This window comes from Onychostoma macrolepis, chromosome 25 (genome assembly GCF_012432095.1).
Source record: "Onychostoma macrolepis isolate SWU-2019 chromosome 25, ASM1243209v1, whole genome shotgun sequence".
Taxonomy (NCBI): Eukaryota; Metazoa; Chordata; class Actinopteri; order Cypriniformes; family Cyprinidae; genus Onychostoma; species Onychostoma macrolepis.
The window spans coordinates 24,737,623-24,762,279 of NC_081179.1; the positions used below are offsets into that span (position 1 = coordinate 24,737,623).

The 24,657-nt window shown below is 37.3% G+C and overlaps 1 protein-coding gene across 6 annotated transcripts in view; it reads left to right on the top strand.

Annotated features, from left to right (window-relative positions):
* Positions 1–23,353, top strand: part of ldlrad3 (low density lipoprotein receptor class A domain containing 3) — a 135,099-nt gene extending 111,746 nt beyond the window's left edge. For 2 of the 6 annotated variants that reach the window (XM_058766553.1, XM_058766554.1), the window contains 2 exons: positions 15,828–16,212; positions 22,367–23,351. In XM_058766553.1, the coding sequence (XP_058622536.1) occupies positions 15,828–16,212; positions 22,367–22,544 (563 nt within the window). In that variant the 3' untranslated portion in view covers positions 22,545–23,351. Of the gene's footprint in view, positions 1–15,827; positions 16,213–22,366 lie in introns of all 6 variants that reach the window. The other 4 variants (XM_058766556.1, XM_058766557.1, XM_058766555.1 and 1 more) reach the window with 3 other exon arrangements.
* Positions 23,354–24,657: the final 1,304 nt, after the last annotated feature.

Here is a 24,657-nt window from a genome sequence, read left to right on the forward strand (position 1 = left end):
GAGCTCTTGACTCTTATGCTATTCTACATGTTTATTTTCTTTGCCACAATGTATTTAGAGCGCATGTTGTGTGCAAAGACAGTTAAATGCAAAGGTTATCACCTGATAATGGTTGCTTATTGATGGTTGTATAGATTTTAATGTTATAAAGCAGGCTTTCTCATAGAGCGCAAATGGCTTGTTATGATCAACAAATTCACTGTTCACATTTATAACTCCAAGGGGGAAAAAAAAAACAGATTCGGAATTCTGAATTTGGGTTTTTAAGTGTCAACTCTTTCAGAAACACAGACATCAAGAATCAGTGTACGAATCTCAACAATGGTGATGCAATTCATGCTGTAATGCATGCTTGGAGCCATGGTTGACATTTGTGGGCTGCTCCCAGAATGCATTGCAGCATGAATTGCGTTGACCTCAAAGCATTTTGTGAAACATATGTTTTAATATTCTTCTGCACTTTTGAATGTACACGTGTTCACTCACACGTCAAGTGTCATTAATGTGAAGATATTGCCACATCATCTGTGCAATTAGAAATCAGTCTCTAGGCCAGGTCACTACTCGATGATTATATCTTCATCACAGTTTTTTTCTTGCTTGTCTTGCCATAACAAACACAGTTAAAGCAGCCAGAGAAAAACTAAAGTTAAAACTTTAAGGGCCAACCACCCAGCTAAAACAAACGCTATTCTCCATAATGGTGACAAATATACTTTTCAATAAAACCAACATCTGTTCCTCTGTAATTCACAAAAACTTTTATAGAAGTCTGACAGAAATAAAGTCAGTCTGGTTAGTAATAAGTGATGCTAGTAATGTTGTTTGTGGAGTTGTTTAAACTCTGCTGAGATCTTCAGAGATTGAATACTGAGCAGTGTTCATTTCATTGTTTCATCTGGGCTGACCCATGTGGGGCCCTCATGGAAACCGAGGACAAAACTGGCTGGGGCCCAGTTAGATAGCCCAGGTGCCACCCATCTGGGCCCCACATAAGTTTGTTGGCTGGGAATTTCAATTTCAGTTTGTAGTAAAAGGAACAAAACAGAATTCACATGAGTCCATAGATTGACAACAATTGGACATTCCCAAAACATGTGGAGAAAAGTACCTGCTGATACAGTCCCTGCAAACAAGCCTGCACTGGCCCTTTACGGACCCACTTAGGGCTGCCAGCGCAGGGCCCCTGAGAATTTGCTCATTGGCAAAACGTTGGCCCCTTAGCACTGGCTCTGCATGGGCAGCCCTCACTTAGCCTCCAGGAAGCCTAAGTGCTGTTTTATTGAAAATAATAAAGATTGAAGTCACCGTTATGGAGGTAAGCGCTTGCTTTAGTTGGGCACCCTTGACTTTTTCTGACTGATATAACTGTGTTTCTGAAGCACATTTGTTATAGCAAAAGTTGTGTCAAGACAAACTGATCAGATGGTGTTGGATGTTCATTGATGAACATTTAGTGTCTTGATTTCATCAAGACCTCATACAGAGGCTGATCTATGAGAATGTTGTTTAGGTTTAATAATTTCACTTTATAGTAGTTCTAGAATACCACTGCATGACATTTTGTTCTGTTTTAATATTTTGGACATTAAGTCATTATGCAGAAATTATTTGGACAGGATCATGTAAACTCACACAGATATCAAGATTCAGCGTATGAACCTCAACAATGATGACAATCAACGAAAAGCTTGTTTTGTGATGTTCAGAGTTGATCTGAATATTTTGTTGACTGTCACTATTGTTGAGGTTCATACGCAGTTACAAAATTTGAAAGGTCCTCCCATCAGATGTTCCACCCTTTTTAGAAAAAAAAGTGAAGTCCTTAGATGTAGTATTCTGGATTCTCCAAAGATCGATTACATTAAGTTCAGTGATAAATTTATTCAATAATTTAGTGGATGGGTTAGCTGTAGTATCAGGGTGAGATTTATCCAGTGCAGGATTTAAAACAGCAATAAAATCACTACCATTAAAGGATAATCAATCTGCTCAAGTAATATATTGGAAATATTTGTCAAAAAATGCACTGTCTGCCTCATTCGGGCAGTAAATGGAGACCAGTGCTAACCTGTCATTATGTATTTTACAGCGTATAAAAACAAATTTAACTTCATCATCATTCCCAGTATGTTCAATAGTTAAATGTAACTACCTATCGACTAAGATAAGCACCCCCTTAGTTTTATTAGGAGCACAAGAGAAGGCTGCCAGTTTGTAATATTTGTTTTGAAAACGTGCCACATTGCATTGTTTTAAATGAGACTCTTGTATCAGGGCACAGGAAATCGATCTACGGTGCAAATATTCTAATTTTCTAATAATTCTAATATCTGGGTACGCTTAATAGGAGAATTTAGGCCATTCACATTCAATGATAAGATATTCAGAACATGCATTGTGCCAATATTCTGTCTAAGCGAAGAGAAACAAAACCAGTGCCATACTGCCAGTGACATGTAAACATTAGTATGTATCCTAGATACCAATCCACCTAGATGCATAGTCCTTTTAAAAGAAAAGCAGAATAAATAAAAGTATTGATGTCTGTTGAAGGGCATAGAAAAAAAAACAACAACAAAAAAACAAGGAACAACAAACAACTCTGTATAAAAATCAAAGCAGACTGCACATTACCGAGAGTGTAGGTCTGCATAAACAGCAGAAACAAATGTTGATGTGCGAGCAGCCCACTTCAACACAAGACATGTCCTCAAAAGGCCCACTGAGCCAAAGTGTAGTGATTGAACCTGCTCTCCATCAGACCGAATAATAATAATAATAATAATTAATAATAAAGAAAATAAATCATTATTATTTACCAATCAGCATACGAACGTACAGGGCAAGATTCCAAAAAGAAATTAACAAGTGTCCATGGCCACCTTGTTATTGTCCTCTTCAGGGCAGTTAGGATCACCACAGACCTCGTCGTTAATTTTCCCTTGTTCAGCTGAGAGGATGGAGACGGTAGCTGACGCCTTCCCGCTGCTTTGTAGCGCTGCAGAATAATCTGTCTTCAGTGACAGTAAAGTAACAAAATCCTCTGCCTTTTGAGGAGAGTCGAACACCATCTGCTCACCTTTTTGCCGTAGTTAAATTACCACCAGATAGGTGAGAAAGGGCTGGCGATCAAGTGCTGTCATCTTCTTCAAGACTGGATTAAAGCTCTTTCTCTTGGCAGTTGTGGCTGGACTAAAGTCGGGAAAAAATAGTAGCATGACATTGTCCTGCGTATGTTTCACCGGATATGCCTGCTGAGCACCCCTCAGGATGGCCGATCTGTCATGCCATCTTAGTACATGGAGGATGAGAGTACGTGGCCGTTCAGAGTTTTTCCTTCCGTCATACATGCGCTGGGCCCGGTCAATCTCGATGTCATGGCCTTTCAGGGAAGGGATCCACTTGGAAAGATTAGGAAGCCAGCTGCATCAGAGCCTTTCCGCCCCCTCCGGCAACCCCACAAGTTGTACATTATTTCTCCTGCTCCTATCTCGAATGTTCGTAATTTTTTCGGTGAGTTGCTCCAGCTGATTTCTTAAGTTTGTGACTGTCCTTCTATCCTCACGTGCAGCTGCTTGAACAGAATCGACCCGGTCATGTGTCTATTTCGCCGCGATGGCTAGCTTTTCAACTTCTGCTTTTAGCTCTTTTACAGAATCGTTGGTCATTTGTATATCCTAATACAGATCATCGCTTCTCTTACAGTCGAAGCCACTACTGAATTGAGAGTACTTTGTTGCTCTTTAAGCGCTAACTTGATACCGTTAGCTATAACAGCGTCGATATCCTCTCTGGAGATGGTGGAATCTTTGAATTTGTTCTTTATTGGCGATTGTTCACTCTCTCTTTTCCGGCTGTCCTTGACTGCTGGGGTACTCGCAGTGAGCTAAATAAAGAGTGGTTTAAAGTTTACTGACAGGATATATACAATTTCTGACAAAGTGAGCAGAGCGAAGGACTATGTGTGCATTGCCGCCAAAGGGTCACATCATCTCTTTAAGTCTACTATTAGAACTTATTTATTTTCCATGGTATTCAATATCCTTTGACTTGCTCTGCAATGATTGTCTGTTTTGGTGAACCTCATCTATTTTACAGTGTGTGTTTTATAGTTTGATTTATTGTTTATAATCTTGTTGATCTCTTTTATTTTGCATACTCTGTGCAGCACTTTAGTCGACTTTGGTTGTTTTTTAAATGTGCTATGTAAATAAATATTTTATTGTATTGTATTGTTCTATCATGTGCATGGCCAAGGTCACACTTTCTTGCCTTTCCACAGATAAACCTTGTTCAGTGAGAGTACAGGAGGATAGAGTTCATTTTCTGCTAGTGTCACTGTTCTGGCCATCCCACATACATTTTTCAAGCTGGTATCACTCCTGCAGAGATCTCCTCAAAACTGATCTTTTTTGTCTCAGCCTCTAGGCAGCAGCTGGCACCCCCAGCTGGAGATGTAGAACCTTTGGGTGTGGCTTTTGAATAGTACTCTCTGCTGAAATCTGGGCTGTATCCAAAAGCACCCCTTAAAGGGGTCATTGGATGCAAAATTCACTTTACATGTTGTTTGAACATAAATGTGTGTTGGAAGTGTGTGTACACATCCATCCTATGATGATAAAAATCCACCCAGTGTTTTTTTTTTTTTTTTTTTTTAAATCCCTATTTTAAAATCCCCTTTCTCAAATCAGGCTGTTCCTGTCAGAATGATGTAGTTCTGCACAGGCCGCTCCTACGATAGTTGGTTGACAAGGCCGTCTTACCTTAAACCCACCCTGAGTGAGCTGTGAGCTGTCTGCCATTGTGTCGATTCTGGTGCAGGGGAAGACAAGAATGTCTCAGATTAAGTGATTGAGGTGTTTTGTTGTTGGCTGTAATAATGAACATAGCAGTCTTCATTTACTCCCGATATCTGAGCCGCTGAAGATGCAGAGGATTAACGTTACTTTCGTTTTTGAAGGGAATGTGTTGATCCCCGATCTGCCTAAATACATCTATGTTTGCGTGAATCACTCTTGATCCAGCTTCAACTACAGAAGAAGTGAGTATATATGGGGTTAGATCTCTGCCACAATTCTGAGCCCACAAAAGTGCATTTTGCACGCGCGCAAACTGAGTTTTGTGGAGAAAAAGTACTTTGAGCGCACAAAAATCAATTTTGCATTTAAAATAAGTTTTTGGATGTGTGCAGACCTTCTCTTTTGCGCGTGCAACGTTTCACCAGCTTGCTCCCCTGCATGCTTGCGCTCATTGCCCAAGTCATGTTTAAATAAGTCATGTTTAATTGTAATTTCCCCAGATATAATTGTTTTCTTCCTGGGCTCTGTGCATCGACAGGGCTGCGGGACACGAGCAGGACAGAGATATAGCCTATATAGTCAAGTCAAGTCACCTTTATTTATATAGCGCTTTTAACAATACAGATTGTGTCAAAGCACTTAACAGTATCAAATTGGAGGATAGAGTGTCAGTAATGTATAATGATAAGATTAAACACTCAATTTTCAGTTAAAGGCATTTCATTATTGAATTCAGAGATGTCGTTGTCTAGCTCAGTTTAGTTTAAATAGTATCTGTGCAATCAAATCGACGATAATCCCTAGAAGTTAAGTGTCCCCAACTGAGCAAGCCAGAGGCGACAGCGGCAAGGAACCAAAACTCCCTCTGTGACAGAATGGAGAAAAAAAACCTTGGGAGAAACCAGGCTCAGTCGGGGGGCCAGTTCTCCTCTGGCCAGACAGAACTCGCAGTTCAATTCCAACCGCAGCCATGTCAGATTGTGTAAAGGGCTTATCTGATTCCTGTGGTCTTGTCCCGTTGGAGCATTTTAATTTATAATTTAATGTATTTGTTATATTTGTGTTTTATTCATTATTTGAATACTCAGACTATTTTTATAATATATATTTGTTAGTTTATTATAATTAAAATGTATGTCTCTGGGGCTCATCTAGGTGTCCTGGTCTCCGCTGACGATCAGGGCTGCAGACATCATCTCTTGGTGCTGATCCACCATCTGATCGGATACGGACTGAGAAACAGAATAAGAAAGAAACAGACAAATATTAGCATAGATGCCATTCTTCTTACGATGTAACGAGTACATCGTGTGTTATGGGGAGTGTTCCCGGTTTCGGTTGATCTAATTAATGCAGCCTAACAATCCTTTAACGGATTTGAATAATAGATGCGTATTAGTGTGTTATGTGTAAGCCAGGTTAAAGAGATGTGTCTTTCATCTAGATTTAAACTGACAGAGTGTGTCTGCCTCCTGAACAGTGTTAGGTAGATTGTTCCAGAGTTTGGGTGCTAAATAGGAAAAGGATCTGCCGCCCGCAGTCGATTTTGATATTCTAGGTATTATCAAATGGCCAGAGTTTTGAGAACGCAGTGGATGTGGAGGACTATAATGTGATAAGAGCTCACTCAAGTACTGAGGAGCTAAGCCATTCAGGGCTTTTATAAGTAATTAACAAGATTTTAAAATCTATACGATGTTTGATAGGGAGCCAGTGCAGTGCAGTTCCTGTTTCTAGTAAGGACTCTAGCTGCTGCATTTTGGACCAACTGTAGTTTGTTGATGAAGCGTGCAGAACAACCACCCAATAAAGCATTACAATAGTCTAACCCTGAGGTCATAAACGCATGAATTAGTATTTCTGCATTTGACGTTGAGAGCATAGGTCGCAATGTAGATATGTTTTTGAGATGGAAAAACGCAGTTTTACACATGCTAGAAGCGTGGCTTTCAAATGAAAGATTGCTATCAAACAGCACACCTAGGTTCCTAACTGATGATGAAGAATTGACAGAGCAGCCGCCAAGTAGTGTTCTAGGTCATTACATGTGGGTTTTTTAGGTCCGATAATTAACACCTCTGTTTTTTTCAGAATTTAGCAGTAAGAAATTACTTGTCATCCAGTTTTTTATATCGACTATGCATTCCGTTAGTTTCTCAATTTGGTGTGTTTCACCGGGCCGTGAAGAAATATAGAGCTGAGTATCATCAGCATAACAGTGAAAGCTAACACCATGTCTCCTGATAATATCTCCCAAGGGTAACATGTAAAGCATGAAAAGTAACGGCCCTAGTACTGAGCCTTGAGGTACTCCATACTGCACTTGTGATTTTCTAGTACGGGGAACAGACACAGTCTCTATAGTGTGATATCTAGGTGAAGGAGTCTCTATGTGCTGAGAATTAACTGACTTCTGTGGCGTGAGGCGGCTAGCAGATGGTCTGTTTAGCCAGTCTGTCTGCTTTCTGACCTGGGCCCCAGTTTATCAAGTATGAACTCTAAGACTATGTGCCATATTTCTAGAGAGAAGAGCAGCACCACCCCAGCAGGCCACCATCTCTTTTCAACAGGTCAGTTCTGCCCCAAAAATTCTTCCAATTGTCTATAAAGCCTATGTTATTTTGGGGGCACCACTTAGACATCCAGCCATTGAGTGACGACAGTCTGCTATGAATCTCATCACCACGGTAAGCAGGGAGATAACAATATTACTGAATTTACGTTTAGCATTAGCCAGCACTTTTAAATTTGCCAAGATGTCAGGCGCTCTGGCTCCCAGTAAACAATGGACTATGGTGGCTGGTGTCTCTATTTTCACGTTCTGTACAATAGAATCACCAATAACTAGAGCACTTTCATCAGGTTTCTCAGTGGGTGTGAGTGGGGAGAACCTGTTTGATGTTTTGATCGGAACGGAAGAGCAGTGTTTTGACCCTCGACAATGGGTTATATAGGCTTAGGCTATAATTCATAATTTAATTTGTTTCTACGTTAGACTTAATCATTTGTGGGCACTGTTTGTTTCATTAATTTGTTCCCTAGAAAACCCATGATTTAACTAAAATAAGGGAACGAATTAAGTCATAGAGAACAAATTCTTAATTCATGGCCACGAAATCTTTCATTTGCATGTTTACCACAATAAGAGATGCGAAAACTGATTAAAAATCAATGACAATAAAATAAACCTGTGAAATTAGAGGGTGGGACAGAAAGGATTTGGGAAAAGAAACAATAAATATAAAATTCCTGGAAATTTGTGACCAACCGTCAGAACAGAACGCCGCGTATGGCTTTAAATGTGCTGGTAGGCTATCGAACAGCATGAATGCAAATTCTTAGTCCCAATGTAACATTTGCCTGCTCTTAGCAAATTAAATTGCTAGTGAGGTACAAAGCTTTGTTTATAAGATAAATAATGGGTTAGCAGCCTGCTAACCCATTATTTCTCTTATAAACAAAGATTTGTATGATGGGTTAGCAGCCAACCCATTATTTCTCTTATAAACAAAGCTTTGTACCTCACTTGTGTCATAATCGCATTAAAATGATTCATGTGAGCAGCAGTGTTGTCTTTAGCACCACCGATAGAAGCGGTTCTCAGACCGCGGCACAGCCCCACGAGCCGCAGTTACATTTGGGATCATTTTATTTAAATGCCAATAATGTAAATTGCAAACATTGCGACTGTGTTTTAAAATACAACAACGAGTACAATCAAACCATTTAAAGAGGTGTGTTCAGCAGTCTCCGGCACAGCCCCACAAGCCGCAGTTACATTTGGGATCATTTTATTTAAATGCCAATAATGTAAATTGCAAACATTGCAATTGTGTTTTAAAATACAACAACGAGTACAATGAAACCATTTAAAGAGGCGTGTTCAGCGGTCTCCGGCACAGCCCCACGAGCCACAGTTACATTTGGGATCATTTTATTTAAATGCCAATAATGTAAATTGCAAACATTGCAATTGTGTTTTAAAATACAACAACGAGTACAATGAAACCAGCGGTTCAGTGGTCTCCGTGACGGTATCTGAAACAGCCAACCAAGTAAAATGATCCGTACTACGGTGCGGCGGGCGCACTCTCTTCATTTTATCAAATTATCATAATCACATCTATTCATTTTAAAGTCCTGCTACTAGCCTTTTATTTAGACTAAAACCCCTGTCATTCAGGTGAGAAAGCCTGTGTTTTGCATGTCATTTGCACATCCTGTCAGCTGGTGAATATTTGCCACTGCAATAGACAAATTTCGAAGTACACTCTTAAAAGTGCTGGTTTAAAAAATAACCCAACCTTAAATATGGGACAGAAAACACACTGGGTTGTTTTGTCCCAAGTGCTGGGTTTAACCATTTAACCCAGAATGCTGGGTTGTTTATTTGACCCAACCTGTGAGGTCAGGTTAACTGTTTTGCTGGGTTAAATATTACCTAAACATTGGGTTATTTATTGTCTTATTGCCTTGCTACCTTTATATTTACCAGTATTACCAATAATAATACATAAAGATCACAAAGCAATGTAAAATTATTATTTTTCTGTAATACAATTACACAACACACAAAAAAACAACTGTAAATATCAATTTAATGTGTTTTCACATTTATTTTTAAAACAATTTTTGAATGGTTGCTGCAACACATTTCATCCATCTCTTACAGACACAAATAAAACAACAGTTTTTGCAGATCAGTTTCTTTAAAACACAAAACTGTGTAAACCAGGCACTGTAGATTCCTATTCTTTAAAAACTTCACATGTGAAGAATCATTTCCATCCATATGATATACTGCATGCTGGAGAAATTCTCAGGTAGAAAGACACTCTTAATAAAAAGCACGAAAATGATCAGAATATCAACTTGCATAATAATTATGCACGCACTGTATTTTTCCTCTTCCACTGTTGTCGGTAATGCAGGGAATGTTGTGATTGGTTGTCAAAGCAGCCAATCAGAATTTAGCAGCCTTGTCTCTGATTGGCTGGAATTATGGCATATTGTAACGCTGGGTTGTGTTGAGCAAGCGAGCCATCGGCATTTAGAGAGCACTGAGGGCGAGCACCAGGGGAGCAAGCTAGTGAAACGTTGCACACGCAAAAGAGAAGGTCTGCACACATACAAAAACTTATTTTAAATGCAAAATTGATATTCGTATGCTCAAAGTGCTTTCTTCTTTGCGAGACAAACATTTTCTCCACAAAACTCAGTTTGCGCGCTCAAAATATGATCTTTCGTGCTCAGAATTGTGGCAGAGATATAACCCCATAAGTATAAGTTTTTTTTTTAATGAATCTTTGCAAATCGCCTTTCCTAATAATGTGCTAATTAGAAAGTTTCGCAGCTGAAGTAGGCCTGTCGCGATAGTCGATATATCGACTTATCGCACAATATATGGAAATGAGCGTGATCATTTTTGGTGCCGCGATATATTGCGACGGATCATTTTTTTATAATTAAAAATAATGATTATATTAATTTTTTTTACATAAAAATTAATATCACAACATTTTAGTCGATCGCGCTGCCTCTGTCATCTCGTCTGCTCTCTGTGGCGGAGGCGGGGCGGCAGCGTCTCCCTCACACGCACACAGAGCGGACAGCGACAGGTGAAGAGAAGGCGTTAACCCACTGCGTTATAAAGTGTTTCGTGACATCTACAGCCAGTTAGGAAGAACAAGTCCCAATGGACTTGGTTTCAAAGCCGCAATCTTAAACTCCGTTGTGGGAACATTTTGGCTTTAAGCCGAATGAGAGAGGAGAGCCAGTTAACGTGAATGAGCGTTAACTTTTATTTATTTAGCGTTTGTTTTATTTGTTTTATTTATTTGTTTTATTTATTTATTTATTTGTTTGTTTTATTTATTTAGCATATTTTTTTTTCACATTCCGGTTCCAATGTCTAAATATTCTTAAGAATAAAATGTTCTTTGTTCTTTGAAAGAGTGCACTTGCATTATTATGCTATTATATTGTCATATTGTAATTATATAATCAGTGAAATAAAATTGTCTTAAAATGACAATAATATCGTTTATCGCAATTAATTTTGGTGCAATATATCGCACAACAAAAAGTAGTTATCGTGACAGCCCTAGGCTGAAGTTTATAGTCTGCTCGTCACCCCACAGAAGAGAGGGGCAGGGTGAGCAGAGCTCATTAGCATTTAATGGAACATGGATTAAAACAGCGTGCTGAAAACAGAGCTGATTTTGACAGGGTAAAACAGGGTAATTTTTTACACTACCATTGAGAAATTTTAAACAAAGTATGTTATAGACTTTTCATTAAGACCCTAAAGAATCATATCAACTTGTGGAAAATTGGCATCTGATGACCCCTTTAATAGGGCACTATTCGAGGCAACACCCAGTGGTGTCCAAAATCATAGCGGATGTTATCAAGTACACTCATTCAATCCCACAATGCTTTGCAATAATAAGTGTACAACCGATGTACACTAAATGGCTAAATAATACTCAAAATGCACTGGGAGGGTGTATAGAGGGCGATTTCGAGCACAGCACTGATCATCTGAGATTGTGGAGACCATTTTGAATGCAAGAGATCCTTTAACCAGCTGTAAGCTTTCAAGTGGCATTTGTTTGTGACCCAGTTCACTGGCAGGTTGGTTTAGTTGTTTTAAGATTTTTTTTTTTTTTCTTTTTTCTCAGCTCCAGCTTATGTGGTAGCTATTTCTTGCCATTGTCATCCTTTTTTTTTTTCTCTTTTTTCTCTTTTTTTTTGGAGAAATGAAAAGCTACACACTGCATCAGTTAGGGTTAAAAGAATTGTTGCCAATCATACAACATGCCATAATGATTTAATACTAGTATTTGCTTATTTAAATCCAATTGGATCATTGGATCATTATTGCAGAGATTAATATGTTTCTGGCATGTATGTTTGGCAACAATTATTTGATCCCTAACTGATGCAGTGTGTAGCTTTTTCACCCATCATTCCAGGATGACAAAGTTAAGATTCATTGATTCAGCTCGTGATTAGAACGCTTGGTTGAGTGCATCAGACAAGAGGACGACGAAAAAGAAGTGCTGCTGTAGCATCAAGTTTTCACAAGTTATTACACATGCACCCGATTAGCCTAATTATATATATATATAAATGTTACAATTATGAAAACGTTTTTATTATTTTATTAACGTTTTTATACAATACTGGACAATGATGTAATCTGCAGAATTTACACTTCAGCTATGAGACTACAGTGTTTCCCATACATTGATTTATTTGTGGTGCCCGCAAACTGACCACCACAAATACTTCGTAGAATAAACATGAGCACTGCACATTTCAAAATCGAAAGTGGATACTGTACTTCAGAATCACAGATTCTAGCCTATTTCTTGGAATATATGACCCAAATAAGAATTTTCACCAGATATTGTCATCTGAACAAGTTAGTAACAAGTCTGCCACTTTTGTTCTGACCAACTGAGGAAAACGCATTACAATAAATCGCACTACAAATGGTGATTAAATTTAATGATCGGTTTGCACATATCACATCAAACCGTGCAAATTATTATTTTTATAATATTATTATCGTATGTATTAGCGTATAGATTTCAATTTCTGTACAGTCTAATCTATAATTCTCATACCATTCGAATTTCATATAAAATTATTTTAACCCAAAAGCAAATTATCCTTCCTTAGCACTGGTTCTCTACAAATCTTGTGTAATGCCACGTAGGCTGACACACTCAAAAAAATGATTTGGTCTAAATTTACATTTTATGTAATTCAATTGCATAACAATTTTCCATCCATTTAGATTACATAGTTTTAACATAAACAAATCAATAAACTTAATGTGATTCATATGCATCAGTCATATGTGAATGAAACAGGTAAGATTTATGTAATAATTCACAGCAAAGTCCCCACACTGCTCAGTGTTCATGTGTTTCCACACTACAGAGTGTTAAAGTAGCATTGAAGTAGTGTTGGAGTTAAGAAGACAATTACTGTATGTGATGATTGACCATTAATGATGAACAGCTGCTGTTATCAAGCAGAATCACCGAAGGAAAGAGAAACACAAGAACTACAACTGACTTCAGCCACAGACGAAGATGAAATCAACTGAAATAAAAGAAGACATTAAAGTCCGTGTAAAGAGAATTCTGAGACTTGTTTCTAAACACATTACAAATGTTAGAAATGTATTGCTGAAACACATTACATAGACTCTGAACTATGTAGTACTGAATTGTGGAGTTAAACCGTTAAACAGTTTTTCACCAATTCTGTTCAGGATTTTTTGGGTGGGGCTAAAACGGTGGCTCGATGACGCAATAGAGCCACCGAGCGTTGCCCCGCCCCTAACACTATAATAACTATGTTGAAAGGTCAAGTTCTTAGTTTGTCTTTTTGAATGTCTGTGGCAGGGCAGGGACGGTTCTAGGGTGGATACCCGGGTCTAAAAACGAGAGCTGTACCGCTTTCTCTTCTTTCAAATCTCACCGGAGCTTGCGCTCTTGTGGTGTTTGCTGTTGCTAAGCAACCATGAGCCGCGCTCGCCTTGAAAACGAGAAGGTTTCAACTCACTGCAGCGCGTCTACAATTAAATAACGAACTTGCATGCTCAAACATGTATGGCTGTATAAATCCAATTAAGCTACTAGAGGTAGCATCAGTAGCATCCATTCAGGTTGTAGCGGTATTTGCTTATTTTTCAAAGATTTTGATAACTTCTTTTAGTTACTTGACGGTTTTTTTATCATTCAAATTTGGCTGGGTGGTTAATAACACATTTTTCTGTTGTGTGATAAACTCAGAACACATATTTTAATATTACTTTACACGGACTTTAAATCTCTCAAGATCTGATTAAACAGCATCAGATTGACTTTATTTCTGTCAGACTTCTAGAGAAGCTCTTATTGAGAATTAACAGAGGTTTAGATGCTTTGTTTTGTTTGAAATCACCATCAAAGAGACCAGTGTTTCCTTTTGTTGGGCTCTTGACCCTTGACATTTTAGTGTTAACATTACACTTGTTGGTTTAATTGTGTGCTTATATAAAACACACTTAGCTTAACCAGCAAGGACAAACAAATAAAAAATAGAGTTGTGGGCAGAATGTCCACCGATCTCATCTCAAGTACAATGTCTGATCATATGGAATATCGTTTCAGATTTGTGCATAGCTTCAGATCTAGCAGTATTGTAAATAACAGATTAGTAAAATTTACTAATCACGTTGTGCACAGACATCAAGAATCAGTGTATGAATCTCAACAATGGTGACAGTCAACAAAATGCTTCGTTGCAATGCATGCTGGGAACCAACATAGTACAAGACTCTCCCATGTATCCCAGCATGCATTGCAGCATGAATAAACAATGCAGCTGAATTGACTTTTTTTTTTTTTACGTTTGCTGTTGTAGTTGTGACTTTTTAGTAGCATGTGTTGATGTTCAGAGTTTTATCTGAATATTTTGTTGACTGTCACCATTGTTGAGATTCATACACTGATTCTTGATGTCTGTGGTCTTTGTGATGCTATAGATGAAAACTTTCTGTGCACAAAGTGCTTTGTAAATTTTTCTAATTTGTTATTTACAGTACTGCAAAATCTGAAGCAATAAACAAATGTAAAGCAATACAATCTCCATATAATGAGAAATTTGACTTGAAACGAGGTCAGTGGATCATTTTCCCACAACTCTTTTCTTTTTTTATTTGGTTTTGCTGGTTAAGCTAAGTGTGTTTTATATAAACATACAGTTAAAGCAACCAGTGTAATATTAATGCCACAAAGGGTCAAGAGCCCAACAAAAGGAAACAGTAGTCTCTTTGATGGTGATTTCAAACAAAACAATAAAGCACCTAAACCTCTGTTAATTCTCAATAAAAGCTTCTCTAGAAGTCTGACAGAAATAAAGTCAATCGGTCAATCTGATGCTGTTTGTGGGGTTGTTTAATCAGATCTTGAGAGATTTAATGTCTTCTTTTATTTCAGTTGATTTCATCTTCGGCTGTGGCTGAAGTCAGTTGTAGTTCTTGTGTTTCTCTTTTCTTCGGTGATTCTGCTTGATAACAGCAGCTGTTCATCATTAATGATCAATCATCACATAATTATCTTCTTAACTCCAACACTGTTTCAATTCTACTTGGACACTCTGTGGGGACTTTGCTGTGAATAATTACATAAGTGTTACCTGTTTCATTCACGTATGACTGATGCATATGAATCACATTAAGTTTATTGATTTGTTTATGTTAAAACTATGTAATCTAAATGGATGGAAAATTGTTATGCAATTGAATTACATAAAATGTAAATTTAGACCAAATCATTTTTTTTTTTTGAGTGCACCGGCATAATCAGATGCACGTTTAAAACTGGAATATAATCTAATTTAAGTCACATGTGTTTCATAAACACATAATCCTTTCTGGATTACAATCTGCCATCAAAATGATAAATTTAATTATTACAGCTTCTGTTAGAAAAGGCTGTAAACGATACACCACCTGCAGGATCCTCACATGTGATATAGCCAACTGGCCGGGACAACTTATTTATGTTTACAGATGTGACGTAATGACGTGGCGGCATGCTCGATTTCCCCCTGAATTCCTACCAGTACCACTCAAATTACATTACATTATAGGCTTACCGTTGTGAATTGGGCTAAGGTAAGGAGGTAGTTTTGAATACTGGCTGGTTATGTACTTGCTCAAAAATTGATTTCAGATCATTTTTAACCAAAAAAAAAAGGTACGGACTGCAGCTTTTAGTTTTTTTCTTATTTAAATCTAGATAGTGACTTTTTTTTAATTTAACACAACTTCAGTCCCATTTATTACAAATCACTTACTGTTTAGTTTGTATTTATAATGTTTGTTTGTTTGTTTGTTTTTCTACATTTAATGTAATATGAAAACCTTTGGGGAAAAAACAAACAAACAAAAATTAACCCAGTAATGTCAGTGATAGGAATTTTTCTAAAAAGTCTAAAATTATTTTCTATTCCTCTCAGAATCCCCTGGACAGGACTTTGTGACACTGGATTATCGACTACGCTATTACCCCAGTATCACGTATGCAGTTATAGGCAGTGCCATCATCTTTGTCCTGGTAGTGGCATTGCTGGCCCTTGTCCTGCACCATCAGAGAAAGCGAAGTGTTTTGCTGCCACAGGGGGTCTACAGAGGTGCCTGCCACCAACCGCTCCTGCTCTCCCAGCTTGTCATACTGGACAGAGGACATGCCCATCCTGGAAGCCATGACCTTTCACCCCAGTGTTCATCCTCAACAGAGGCATTCAGCTCAGTCCATAGTCTCCAGTTGCTCTCTCTTTCACAATATCCAAGAACTGCGATAGACTTGCCACCATCATACTCGCAGGCTGTACTGGATGTTGGGTATGCTTACAAATACAAATGCTAAGAATAGTGGTCGACCAATGTGATTTTCTTAATTTTTTTGATGGCCGATGCCAATATCTTAGAGAGTAAGGTGGCCAGTGGCTATTATAAAGCTGAAATATAGGATATCACTATTTAATTTAAAGGTAGTAAGTAACGCATGCTGTTAGAGATGCGCGGATGAGCTGAAACGTCACCTGTATCTGCTGATTCAAATAAATTATCCACCAGCCACCCATCCGCATCTATATTTTTCTATGATTTAGATATCTCACCCCGACCCGCACCCGATTGTAATTCTTAAGTTTTTCATGATGATATGATGAATGGATAGTTAATTTTTAACAGCAGATTCAGTGACGTGAGAGCTGATCTGCGCATCACCGCACACGTCTGTGGCACATTACAGCTCCGACACGGCCACCGGTGCTGATCGCGGCCACTCTAGTCAATGCTTGTGTTTATACCAGCTGCGCTGCTGCATGTTTCTGAAGCGTCCCAGAATCTTGTGGTCTCGCAAATCCAGTTGCTTTGCTCCTGGAGTGAGTTGGCACCGGAGGACGGAGCCGTAAGTAACATGATACTGTATACAAATGCTAATAATAATAGGCTGCTAAAATTTTTTCTTTAGCCCGATTAGCCTACACTTTCTTAATAGCAAACACAGGCTTTACTCTCACCAAACTTTATCTGGAATGTCACTGTTTCTGTTACTGCAACTTTCCAAACAGGCGAACACACTCAAAAATGAAATTTGTATGTCTGTCTGCCTGATAAAAAAATGCATTTAAAACATGTTCATATTTTAGAAAATATTTGCATCATTAATGATTTATTTCATCCACCTGTGACCCACCTACAAACAATTAGAATGTGTTGTTTTTGTTGTTTGTTTTTTTGTTTATATTACCCGACCTGCGGATTATTCGCAGTGCCCGTGGATATAACTGCCATCCCCGCAGAATCCGTGCTCACCAAGAATGTCTCTTGGATACCCGTCCAATGTTGCTCGATGTCCGTCAGATCGGCAAGGGCCTTGAAACGATTTCGTTGATCGATCTGAAACTGGGTGACTGTGTTCGGATCCTTGATTTTTACAATGTCGAATGGCTGACAAAAAAAAACATTTTTAATTCTCATAATATAAAGGCAAGCTCTATAATACTTTTCGGTCCCACTTTATATTAGGTGGCCTTAACTACTATGTACTTACATTTAAATTAATATTTTTTTACAATGCACTTCTTACATTGTACTTATATTGTTAATAATACCTTTATGTAATTACATCTGTAATTAATTTCTGGAATTACATTTATAATTACACTGTTGACCCATCCCTTACAGCTTAACCCACCCTTAAACCTACCCATACCACTTAACCTGTCCCTAACCTTACCCCTATCCCACCTCATTAGCAGCAAAAGTGTTTTGCAATACAATATGAACACAATAAGTACATTGCACTTATTTTTTGATGCAAGTACATAGTTGTTAAGGCCACCTAATATAAAGTGTGACCTACTTTTCATTTATATAGATATATAAATTTCATAGATAGATAGATAAATAGATAGATATAAATATTTGTAAAAATACATTTATTTTTTTCAAAACTTGTAAAGATCTTAGTCCTCTACTTTCACCAGATAAACCGCTTTTCCACCAAAATTACCTGGAACAATTTGTCCCAGGAACTTTTTTCCCGCAGACCTGTTGCTGTCTGCGTTTCCATCACACAAGTCTGGTAATTCTGCAAATGGAACAGCAGCGTACTTGATAATGTCAGTCAGCTGGCCTCGGCTACTGCAATTTTCTTCACTGTATTTACACAGTAAAACCCCCAGTGTTAAATCAACACTCCCAGTGTATATATAATCACTATATAACACTCAGAGTGTTAAAAAAGTAACACTGAATCAGTGTTAAAGTTAATGAGATAATTAGTTTAGTAATTGAGTGATGATTGAGCATTAATGATGAACACCTGCTGTTAACAAACTGAACCATTGAAAGAAAGAGAAAGAAGAACAGAGAAAAAGAGACGAGACGAGCAGAAATACAAGAACTACAACTGACTTCAGCCACAGTCTTCGATGAAATCAACACAAGATAAAAGAAGACATTAAATCTCTCAAGATCTCAGCAGAGGATGATTAAACAACTCCACAAACAGCATCACCAGCTTCACACGTTACTAACCAGACTGACTTTAGATGTTTTAGTTTTGTTTGAATTACCATTATCGAGGTCAGTGTTTGCTTTAGTTGGGCTCTTGACCCTTGACTTAAAACATTACAATTTATTTGGCTGCTGTAGCTGTGTGTTTGTTTAGACATATTAGTTATGGATGTTTAGACTTCAGTAAAGAAATCACCAGCATTTAGTTAACCGATTTTGCTCAGAGCATAGTCATTAATGGGTTAGAAATTTTTTTTTGTTCACGTTAAATATAAATTTGACCCATCAGTTTTAAGATTAATCTGAAAAACTTTCAAAAGTAAATCGGCACTAAGGGCTTAAGACTGCATTATCATACAGACATCAAGAATCAGCGTATGAATCTCAACAATGGTGACAATCAACAAATTCATATAAAAAGATCATCTGTGAACATCACAAAACGCGCTACTAAAAGTCACAACAAAATAGCAAAACAAAAGGAAATGTAAGAATAAAAGAAAATACTAAGACAGCTGTATAATTTATTCATGTTGCATTGCATGCTGGGAGACATGGATGAGTTTTGATTGGTGCTCCCAGAATGCACTGCAACATGGAGCTTTATGTTGATTGTCACCATTGTTGAGGTTCATATGCTGATTCATGAAGTTTGTTTGATGAAGAAAAGCAAACTTCCAGTGCAGGATAAGTATCAAAAGTCTTTCAGATTAATATTAAAACTGTCGGACGTTAAACTATGTATATCATAAGCTCAATAACAAAATTAACTAATAAATCTACCAGTCACTATACTCCAAATTGCATCAGTTACTCAAGCCACTATGCGCTGATTACATCTTTATTGAAACGTAACCAGCCCAGAGCTCACTTTCCCTTGGCTTTTTTTCTTTTTTGCCATAACTAACACGTCTGAACAAACACACAGTTACAGCAAGCAAAAAAATTATAATGTTTTAAGTCAAGGGTCAAGAGCCCAACTAAAGCAACCACTGACCTCGATAATGGTAATTCAAACAAAACTAAAACATCAACATCTAAAGTCAGTCTGGTTAATGTGTGAAGCTGGTGATGCTGTTTGTGGAGTTGTTTAATCATCCTGTGCTGAGATCGTCAGAGATTTAATGTCTTCTTTTATCTTCTAAGGCTGTGGCTGAAGTCAGTTGTAGTTCTTGTATTTCTGCCCGTCTCGTCTCTTTTTCTCTGTTCTTCTTTTTCTTTCAGTGATTCAGTTTGTTAACAGCAGGTGTTCTTCATTAATGCTCAATCATCACTCAATTACTAAACTAATTATCTCATTAACTTTAACACTGTTTCAGTGTTACTTTTTTAACACTCTGAGTGTGGATTATATATACACTGGGAGTGTTGATTTAACACTGGGGGTTTTACTGTGTACAATAAGACGAAATATGATATCAAACACCTCTTTTCGTTTTCATTTAAACATATTAATAGGTGCAGAAATGTAGTTCAGGGAACGTGCATACGTTACAATGAAACTAAATATTATATCAAACAATATTGTCTCTTTTACATTTTAACATATTAATAGAATACACTGTAAAACCCGACAAGTTAATTCAAACAAAACTAAAACATCAACATCTAAAGTCAGTCTGGTTAATGTGTGAAGCTGGTGATGCTGTTTGTGGAGTTGTTTAATCATCCTGTGCTGAGATCGTCAGAGATTTAATGTCTTCTTTTATCTTCTAAGGCTGTGGCTGAAGTCAGTTGTAGTTCTTGTATTTCTGCTCGTCTCGTCTCTTTTTCTCTGTTCTTCTTTCTCTTTCTTTCAGTGATTCAGTTTGTTAACAGCAGGTGTTCTTCATTAATGCTCAATCATCACTCAATTACTAAACTAATTATCTCATTAACTTTAACACTGTTTCAGTGTTACTTTTTTAACACTCTGAGTGTGGATTATATATACACTGGGAGTGTTGATTTAACACTGGGGGTTTTACTGTGTACAATAAGACGAAATATGATATCAAACACCTCTTTTCGTTTTCATTTAAACATATTAATAGGTGCAGAAATGTAGTTCAGGGAACGTGCATACGTTACAATGAAACTAAATATTATATCAAACAATATTGTCTCTTTTACATTTTAACATATTAATAGAATACACTGTAAAACCCGACAAGTTAGAGTAACTCAAACCGTTTGAGTAAACCAATTCCCCTTGGCTTAAACCATGTTAAGTTGGAAAACTTGCAGTCAAGTAATTAATTGATTAATTAAGTGCTAATTGAGCATTAGTGATGAACACCTGCTGTTAACAAACAGAATCACTGAAGAAAAGAAAAACACAAGAACAACTGACTTCAGACACAGCCTTAGATGAAATCAACTGAAATGAAATACATTAAAATCTCTCAAAATCTGATTAAACAACCCCACAAACAGCATCACCAGCTCCACTTATTAATAACCAGACTAACTTTATTTCTGTCAGACATCTACAGAAGATCTTATTGAGAATTAACTAAGGTGTAGATGTTGACTTATTTAATTTGAAGTAACCATGTTAGAGATCAGTGTCTGCTTTAGTTGCGCTCTTGAACCTTGATGTCTGTGTTTTTTTTTTTTTTTATGTGTTCCTGAAGCATATTTGTTACAACTCAAAAGCCCCGAGAAAATGATCAGTAGTTGATTGTTATACATTTGTAATGACAATCATCTATTAGTGAACATAGACTCATTGATTGATTGACAGATGTTGTATTGATTATAATAATAGTGACTCTAAAAGCAAGTGGTTCTGGGAGTCAGTTAATATAAAGGATTTTCCAAACAGTTTGCCCATAAAAAGTTTTCTCTATGGTAGTAGCTAGACTCACACAGACATCAAGAATCAGCTTGTGAACCTCAGCAATGGTGAACATTAAAAAAAATAAATTAAAAAAAATCTTGCAGCAATGCATGCTGGGAGCCATAGATGAGTTTTGTACTATGCTAGTACCCAGCATGCATTGTAGCATTGTTAAAAAAAAAGAATAACACAAACATCAAGGGTCAAGAGCCCAACTAAAGCAGACACTGATCTCTAACATGGTTACTTCAAATGAAAAATCAACATCTAAACCTTAGTTAATTCTCAATAAGATCTTCTGTAGATGTCTGACAGAAATAAAGTCAGTCTGGTTATTAATAAGTGGAGCTGGTGATGCTGTTTGTGGGGTTGTTTAATCAGATTTTAAGATTTAATGTATTTTATTTCAGTTGATTTCATCTAAGGCTGTGACTAAAGTTAGTTGTTCTTGTGTTTCTCTTTCTGTCAGTGATTCTGTTTGTTAACAGCAGGTGTTCATCACTAATGCTCAATCAGCACTTCAGTTTCCTCAAACGGTTTGAGTTAACCTAACTTGGGTTTTTAAGGCAATAAATTTACTCAAACTGTTTGAGGAACTGATAACCTTAAACCATTTAAGTTAAGATATATACCCGACAAGTCACGGTAACTCAAACCGTTTGAGTTAACCTAACTTGTCAGGTTTTACAGTGTAATAGAATAAAGACCAAAGATTACCTGTTAGATTTACTCAAAATAAATTATAGTCTATCTTATGTTTAACAACTACAGAGACATCAGAGCCAGTGGCAAATGTCAGAAGGACTAGCCGAGTTGAGGCTGCTCTCGTTGGGAAACATGAGCACTGAGCACCCGCTGATCATGTGGAGCTCACTTCTCCGAAATCGGTGAAACACATTTTCAAATAGGCGCTGTTTTTATAAATAAACCGCAGATTTGAGTTTTAAACAACTACATACTCACCTGAAATACTTCTAAAACTACATTTCATGACACGATAACAGTAATATTGTTTTTTAAATTATGCGAATAAGTGGTGGTTGAAATATGCTGCATGAATATGCTGTGTGTGGAAACGGGGCTATAATGAATAATTAGCTTTGTCCTTCAACCATAATCATATATCTAATAATTATTTTTTTTTTACAGCCGACCCACATGGTTTGATCTCCCACCTCCTCCTTACCCTCCAGAGACTACTACAGCTCAGTCTGAGAGAGAACCACCTGTATATGAGGACTCAGCTGAAACCACAGAATCAGCCAGAGCTGTATTATCTCAAACCTGGACCAACAACACCAACACTGACACCAATTGTGCAGAGTAAAGAGTCTTAGCAGCCACCACTGTAAATTCAGAAGATATGGACTGCATGTACATTATGCAAAACTCTATGCAGAGTGTTCAGAAAGAAAAGCATTGATGATGTAGATGTTTGCAGATTCGCTAAGTATGTGTAAGAGCATGTTAGTGCCATCACCGGGTGGCCAATTAACTGCATTACTCTTATCATAACCAATGCCATGGCAGCCAAAAAAGCACTATACAAATGGTGCTAATCCAGAATGAGCTACTGCTTCAAATGTACAATTGATACTCTTGACTGCAGTATTCTATGAGCATAGACTTTACCTACTAGTGACTTGAAGGTGTCAAACCTCATTCTCGTGAGTGGCAGTTTAAGTAAAAGAGATGTGCTCAATCATTTTCAAGATTTACATAAAGTGTGGGGACAGTTGTGTTAATATTTATATTTAATTATCATGGGTTTACATAGAGTTCAGTGTTTATATTCCCTGTGAGTCTGATGTAAATTGGGAATGCAGAATGCCTCTTTGTCCATGGCTTAATGTTTATGAACATGATGAAGTTTATGAAGTGGGCTAAGTACTTCAAGCATTTTATGCTCTAATTCTGCATTAACTGCTGGTACTCTCCTCAGCCTCTGCTCCAGAGTGTTGCACACATTTTATTTCTCTCACCCAGTCTTTCTACACACCCTGATCATTATATCTTAATAAAAGTGTCTACATATGGCTGGCACATGATATAACACCAGGATGTCTGAGTTATGTGATGATGTTCTTCTTTTTTCTTTTGTTTTTAGAATCTTTTTCATTGAGCTAAAGACCAGTGGTTTTCGAAGTTTTCAGGCAAAGTGTGACCTTCTATTATATCAGAGCACCAAACTACTACACTGTAAAAAGTAATACCTAGATCTAACTTATAAAAAATGAGGCAAGTGGCTGCATTGGATGTTTTAAGTTGAATCAACTTGCAGCCTTTAAGTATAATAAACACTGAAAATATAATTAATACTAACACAACAAAATCAAGTTGAGTTAAGTAATAAAAAGTGATCCACTATATTTACTCAATAAAATTGTGTCAACAGATTATAAGTAAAATTTAAACAAAAATATTGATTTCACTGGTCCAAAAAACCCCCCCAAAAAACCTCTATGCTAATGAATAGTATGCATGCCAGGCCAGTATTTGGCGATGGAGAAACACTGCACAAAAAATGTAATACGCATGCACATGACGTCACCTTTTTTACAAATTCATGCTTTTGTTGTTTACATGGAGATGATACAGGCATCTTGTTCAAAAGCTTCTGCTTCCAGGCCCCAAAACTGAGTTATTGAAGACACCTGATGTTAACACAGAATCACTGAGGAAGAAAATCATGTTTTACCATTGGGTCACCATCACGGTGGTCAATGTTTGCTTTAGTTGGGATCTTGACCCTTGACTCTTTAACATTAGATGTTGTTTGGCTGCTGTAACTGAGTTAGACAACAGTTAAGACAAGCCAAGAGAAAGGGTGATTGGGTGGTTTTGGTTATGTTTTGACATCATCATCTCACCTGAATCTCTGAGTTGGATTTACTGCATCAATTTCTGCCATCCTGTGATTGTACAGTGTAATATTTGGAATTTTCAGCATAAACCGATTTTTAAAAGCTCTCCTGACCAAATAATAAAATATAATAAGAAAATGTCTTATCTAGGCATACAGACATCAAGTATCAGCGTGAGAACCTCAACAATGGTGACCATCAAATGTTGCTGTGCATTCTGGGTGCCACCAATCAAAACTCATCAATAGCTCCCATCATGCATTGCATATTTTTAGTAGTTTGTTTTGTGACGTTCAGAGTTGATCTGTTTATCTGAATATGCTGTTTATCACCGTTGTTGAGATTCATACTCTGATTCTTGAACTTTTTTTTTTTTTTTGGATCAGAACAATTTTTAAGAAGCCCTTTGGGTTATACTGAAACTTCAGCTCATATACTATAGTATCACAGGACTGCTGTAATCCAAATAAATCTAATTCAGAGATTACGCTCTAAAAGAGTTCAGAGATTCAAGACAAATGATGATGACAATACATAATCAACACCACCAGACCACCTTTTCTCTTGGCTTGTCTA